Raw genomic sequence first — 6,885 nt, 5'->3', positions numbered from 1 at the left:
AGAAAAAATCTTGTAAAATAAAATTAATAGTATGCCCACGTGATAAGATTGCTAGTATCATATGGCTATTAACAACTTATGTTGAGTAAATTTTGCTAATATTTTGCTAATGACCAATTAAGTCAACTAACATTTTTTATTTTCCCCAAAGGAAGCCCAGTATTCCATTCCCCATGAAGAATGCTTACAAGGTTTTGAGGGTAGGAGGAAGAAGAGAGTAGAAAAAAAAAAAAAAAAAAAAAAAAAACAATAGCACACCACAAAACAAACCCACAGTCACAAATCACAACCCTGATACCAATGTACACCGAAGCACAACCACGACCCAGCGGCGGAGTGGAGGTGAGAGAAGCCACTTTGATCCACGAGGCCGGAGGCGATCGGCGGCGTGGGTCGGAGGCGATCGGCGCTGGGCAGGGGCTTGGGTCGACGACGGTAAATGAGGGAGCTTGAGAGAGTGACTGTGAGAGAGGAGAGTGACAGTGCAGCAATCAGCGGCTTGGAACGGCTGGGTCGGGTCGGCAGCGGTAACAGAGAGGTAAGAGCTTGAGTTTCAGGTGAGATGGTGGGGAGGGCCGGCGGCGGTAACGGAGAGGTGAGAGCTTGAGAGATGAGGGCTTGAGAGAAATTTCAGAGAGCTTGAGATGACACTGAGAGAGAACGGTGAGATGAGAATAGAAGAAATGAAAAAAATAAAACAAGGAGCGTCCAGGGTGAATAAATTTTTTTTTTTTTAGATGTCTGCTATAGTGCACATCTATAGATAGATGTGTACTGTAGCAATTCAGCTAAAATTTTTAGTTATTGCTCCACTGCTGCAGGAGTGTTTTTTGTGTCTGTGGAGCTAAATTTTAGCAATATAGTATTATAGCTATACTGCTGCAAATGCTCTTAGCATACCAACCACAATTATCATATGTTCGTAACAAAAATAAAAGCAGTTTTTTAATTCTCTCTCTCTCTCTATATATATATATATATATGTGTGTGAAAGTTTTTCTTTGGGATTGATCTTCATGAGAAATTGTTCATATAGTAAAAAGCATATTGTAGACATATTCCACATGCTCTTCATTTAACGGTCACCTACCACCACATTTTTTTTTTTTTAAATTTATGGAAGAAAAAGATATCGTCCTTCCTCCACTTTCTTTTGAATAAATCAATACCCTTTGTTTGAATCCCCGAAATCTAAGACAATTTTAAATTATTGAATGGTCCACCGTCCACCCACACAATAACGGTAACTTTTTCAGCCTTTTCAAATTGCATACCAACCACATTATTTTCCCCCACTTTAAATCCCACTATTGATTTAATTATTAAAAAAATAAAAGCAATACTAAACAATAAAACAATGTTTTATAGGTAAGAACAAAAGAAAGAAAGAAAAGTCTCCCTAGTCTCTACATAATTTGGTCGGAAAGTGAAGGCAGTCGCTTGAAAACGTTGACTGGAATAGACGGCATGTCGTGGCGGAAACTGGGATGGCGCAGATAATAAAACCCCGACACCAACACAAAGGCTTTAAACGGCACAGCATAAAACATCAACGACGCAAACAAACAGAAAACGACAAAAATTCCAGTAGCCCGTGGGTCCTTCCAGCTAAATAAAGCCTCCAATCTCTCACCTTGGGCTGCCACGTCACCTAAAAGTATTTGGGCTCGCCCAGCTAACGCTCGCAACCGATCGTACCTGATTCTAACCTGTTCTGGTGATCGTGTGGTTGGAAACCCATCGAATTCTTCATCAAGCTCATCAAGGCTCACTGCTTCCACGTAGGATAGTCTGGTGTCTATGTTGAGTGGGACCCTCTGGCGATATCGAAATCTCAATAGGATGATCAAGAAAGCGAACATGAATACAGTGGGGAGCACTAGATTGGGACACAGAGCAATAGCTATTAGCACCACGTGTACTAACATAGTTGTGGGAGGATGCACCCACGTGCGAATCCCATCTAGCCAACGTGCCAACGTGGCAGCACGGGTCAAGCAACCCACCACTCGGAACCAATTGGCTTTGCTTCTTCTCATGCTCCACACGTGCGTGTCCGAGTCCAACATGAATTGCACCACTTCTTGACCCAAAGCTGGTTCGGACCTTGCTAAACGAGTCGTCACTATTTTCATTGCTGTGTGGCGTAGGATATCTTGTTGGGCTGGACCCATCGGACGGACATAATGCATTCTCGGAAGCATCGGACACGTGTAGGCTTGGATTAGGCTCAACCAAGATGGGCAAGTGAATCTAACGGCTATCTCAATCTCTCCCATTTTATTGGCCCCATTGGGAAGTAATACTGTGAGGGTATACGAATTTATGTAGATCCGATTTGAATCGAGCGTGGATAGACGTACACGTATTTTTCCAATGCGTACGTCTTTCTCAGATTTGGATTTGTACCTTCCATTATCGAAAACCCCAATAGTAAGTACTGTGCAAGGATCATACACATCCCAAGTATATTGTTCGTTCCACCGTGGAGAAAAGCGATCCAGAATGGTACGCGTACGAACCCACTTGGGACCATACTTGGCGACCACGTAAGCGTCGGTGGTGCCACGTGTACCGTTATCTTTGGTTTTGACGGGTAGTAAATTAGCGGCACCACGAATCCCAACCTCAAGCAAGCCTATTGGAGGTTTGGCTAGCTGCTTGGAGGAAGCACGAACATCACTAGTCACGTGCGCAGCCTCATCTAGCACGTGATATCCACCTTCCAAACATACTCGGACGTGTATTCTTCCAGTGTACGAAGAACCACCGTCACCACCACCGACCAAATTGAACCATCTTGATTTTGGATCCGTATGATCATCTATCCTCCTCTCAATGCTCGACACCTGTATCTTAGCATGGCCCACTGACGACGACTGTTGTCCGTTACTCACATCCTCAACTGTTACCACCAAAAACGGCTCAAACGGCTCAGCAGCTACAAAAACAAGATCTTCATTCCACGTAGGATTATTTGCTGAGCTGCCAGATGTCCTGCTCCTGCACGTCTTAAATACTTGAGCCCCCAACTGCGCCTTTACTACGTAATAATTATCTGGACTCCGAACCTTATTGTTATTATTATTGATAGGTTCGGATAGCTGCTGCAACTGCAAATCTTGGGTTTGGATGACCGTTAGTCTCAGATACCAAAGCTTTGGAGACAAGTAGACCTTAGCTCGGGTCTCCGGTATCAACCCACCCGAATCCGACTGCCAAGCCTCCTGGAAAGCCTCGTCGGATTGAGTTCCGAACCAAACAGCCAGCATGACGTCATTTCCTCCTGAACCTGAAGAAGGATTTTCGGATTCCAAATCCAAAGTGTACCATTGAGGAGCTAAAGGACTATCTGGCGGAACTCGCTTTGGGACTTCTTGTAGATCGAACGACACCGTTCCCAAACAACAACAGCTCTCAGCGTCAGAGCCAGAGATTTCATCAGCCCTGTACACTGACAGTTCTAATGAAGTGGAATTCAGTCCCTCTTTATCAAACGCAAAAACTTGATCCCAATCCTTATCACTCTGACTCTTGTTGGTTTTGATACCGTGTGTTCCGATCACAAGCTTTGCATAAAAGCAGGAAGAAGAAGGCGCAACAGATTCTTCAGACTTGACCTTAACCTTAACCACACGAACATATAAAAAAGGCATACGATCCACCAGATCGTCGTCAGCACTACCACTACGACTCCGACCGCTTCTAAGAGAACGTAGCAGCTCAGCCTCGTTTAAGCCTCCAACAACAACAACATCTCCGGACTCGGATTTTAGATTTTCTTTATTATTAGTTTGCTGCTGCTGCTGCTTCTTCTCGGAGTGTACCTCTTCGGGTTTAGGCGCTTCCTCCTGTTCTTTAGCTGCTGCTGCGGCTTCTTCTTTTGGTTTCTCTTCTTCCTCTTCTGTCTTTTTCTCCTCTTCCTTCTCCGGTACCGCCTCTACTTTCTCTTCCATCTTCGTCTTTTCCTCTTCTGTGGGTGGTTTCTTCTCTTCCTCCGCCGCTGCTGGACCTGGATTCTCGTCAATGTAATAGACTTTAAGCCCAAGCTCTCCTTTGATCTGTGAAAACACGCTCCGCTTCTCTAACGGATAGTACACAATGGCTTCTGAGCTGGACTTGGCAAAAGTGGTTCCAGCCATCTTTACTTTACCAAGAAAGTTGCTTCTCTTACCAGTCTTCTTGTCGTTGTAGAGATTGATCTCCAACATCTCCGACTCCATGGTCTCCTTGTCCTGGACCATAAACTCGAGCTTCTCGTCCCACTCCGGGTTCAGATCTCTGAACTTTGTTTTCGTTCTCCGCCTCTGCCCATCAAAGTCTACAATGGCGTAGGCACTCGCTGTTCCTTGACCGTCTTTCGGCATTAGATTCTTCGCGTTGCAAACTTCCACCACCAGTTTTCTGCCACAGCTTTCAGCCATAGCTAAATTTTTATTCCAAAAAAAAAAAAAAAGTAAAAGAAAATTTTTGTTGGGGTTTGAATTTTTCGAGTTAAGACTTAAGAGTTAAGACAGAGAGAAAAACAGAGATGTGAGTTTGAAAATGAGTGATGTGAGGGAGAGAGCGAGATACACGTATAGTGAGATCTGATTTAAAAAGGAAAAGGTTAGGAGCGTGGACACGTCAGATGGGACACGTAAGACAAAAGTTGAAACGTGGCGAGATTTTGGAGTGCGAGATTTGGCATGTGATGTTGATTTCTGAGATGAAACAGCGTGCCTGATGCTGAGTGCCAATTACCTTGCTAAATAATAATAATAATATATGGATTCTTTCATTCTTTGTCTGGTTGGATTTGGAGCTTTACTTGGGATCATATTTGAATAATAATTAATTAATATATGGTTTTTTTTTTTTTTTTTTTTTTTACCAAAGTCCATGAATTTCTCACACTTTCTATATTTGAATAATAATTAATTAATATATGGTTTTTTTTTTTTTTTTTTTTTTTACCAAAGTCCATGAATTTCTCACACTTTCTTTCGGTGATCATGGGAAATATTGTACGTACAGATAGAAATGGGAATACATAAACATAAAAACATATATAATGCTTTTTTCTTTTTCTTTTTCTTCTTTCTTTGGTGAAAGTGTAACTATTCTGTTAGGATGGGAAAGAACACAAGAAAGAGGCCAGTGACACACGATTAAATTAGTATTATAAAGTAAAAAAAAAAAAAGGTATATCATTTCAAAGGAGAGATCAGATGCTTAATTAGATTACAACATATTTCAATTTGTAACCAAGTAGTTTCACTCTTATTTTGAACAGAAGATATCTTGTGACGCATGAGTTTTGTCGTGTGAAAATATTTTATGTATGTAGGTAAGGTAGTAAACCTGTTCATTTACTAGCAAAATATGTTTTTGGTATTGCTGATTTCTCTATTTGGATTGAAGAAAATCTTTATTTTATTGAACAAGCTCTTCTCTATGATGTACTTGTTGCTTTCCATTCTTAATAAATTTTATGCAATATTCTCATATATATATATATATATATATATCTTGTGACAATTTTATTGTTTATGTGTAGCTTACTGTAACGATTTATCAAAATTAAAAAGAAAGAGGGAAAATGGTTCAAAATGATGTAATATCCTAATTAATCAAACACAATTATCACAATTAACTAGAACTAGAAGAATAGTACTATTGCTTTTGACTCAAAAACAAAAAATAGAGATCTGCAGATGAGGAAAATATATTTCACTCTTAAGAATGTGATATAGTATATGATAAATTGTTAGTCTCGTTCAGAATGAATGAGTTTGATATTCCCGTAAGCTGTTAATCTAGGGAGAGGAAGAAAAGGGTTCATTCAAAATTAAGTTATTTATTTTGGATAACTGTAGACATGTTGTTAAGAGATATAATTAGAAATTACCACCGATTGTAGGGGCCCAGGTATATATTGCTTTGCTAAGGGCACATGATTTGAGCAGCGCACTATTTTGAGTTTTGGAGTACCTAATTTTTTTGCTAGCTGCTTGGGAATAATAATTAAAACACTCCCAAGCCTAGAAAATTAGTTGGAGGAGATTACTAGTGACGGGACTGACGAACTCATTTACTGAAGACGATGACCATAAGTCCAACGAAGACATCCCTGAACGAGCAAATTAATACCCACTGATAGGACTGATGAACTCATTCGCCAAGACGACCTCAACAATACAGACGAGGGCATACTTGGACGAACAAAACCAATTCCCACGTCACTGACGAGGGTAAAGCTATCCATTCAATACAGCCAATTAATACATAGGGCAGTTACAGATCCAGCTGTGTGAGCCGTTGGAGCATATTGAAGCCACATTATGAGGCACGAAACGTTACTAAGAAAAGCATTAAAACCACCTTAATTGCCCCAACGGCTAGGAGCTGTAACCGCATATATAAGCCTCCACATTGCCAAGTGCAAGGTACATACACACATAGACACTAAGAGATCTCTTTCATTTTTGTTCAATTACATTGTTTATTCCCAAGAGAGCTTCTTATACTGACTTTGGCATCGGAGGCATTGTGGCAGGCACCACACCGGTGACCACCTTTGAGAGTACGTTCATACAGGCTGAGGATTGCTTCCATCTGACTAACTCGACTGACGAGCTTACAGTTCATCAAGTATAACTCTACTGACGAACTTACTCTACTGACGAACTTATTCTACTGACGAACTTACTTGACTGACGAACTTACTTGACTGACGAATTTACGCTTCATCAGTTTGGCGCTGTCTGTGGGGACGACGTTTTCGTGTTCAATCTCGAAAAAGTAGTTTCCGATCAACTATTTCTCTTAGATGGAGTCCAATCATGATTCCGCAGCCCTAGCACAACAAGTTCAGGCTCTTGCAGCCACCGTTGAAGAACTGAC

The 6,885-nt window shown here is 41.2% G+C and overlaps 1 protein-coding gene across 1 annotated transcript; it reads right to left on the bottom strand.

Annotated features, from left to right (window-relative positions):
- Nucleotides 1–1,343: 1,343 nt before the first annotated feature.
- On the bottom strand, nucleotides 1,344–4,565 carry LOC111984150 (multiple C2 domain and transmembrane region protein 14). The gene has a single exon (XM_024015779.2). It carries the CDS (start codon nucleotides 4,422–4,424, stop codon nucleotides 1,407–1,409), a length of 3,018 nt encoding a protein of 1,005 aa, XP_023871547.2. The 5' UTR covers nucleotides 4,425–4,565; the 3' UTR covers nucleotides 1,344–1,406.
- Between the last annotated feature and the right edge of the window lie 2,320 nt (nucleotides 4,566–6,885).

The sequence above is a fragment of the Quercus suber genome, unplaced genomic scaffold (assembly GCF_002906115.3).
Source record: "Quercus suber isolate HL8 unplaced genomic scaffold, Cork oak 2.0 scaffold_474, whole genome shotgun sequence".
Classification (NCBI taxonomy): Eukaryota; Viridiplantae; Streptophyta; class Magnoliopsida; order Fagales; family Fagaceae; genus Quercus; species Quercus suber.
The sequence above is the reverse complement of the archived record's forward strand: the minus strand, read 5'-3'. Positions and strand labels throughout refer to the sequence as shown.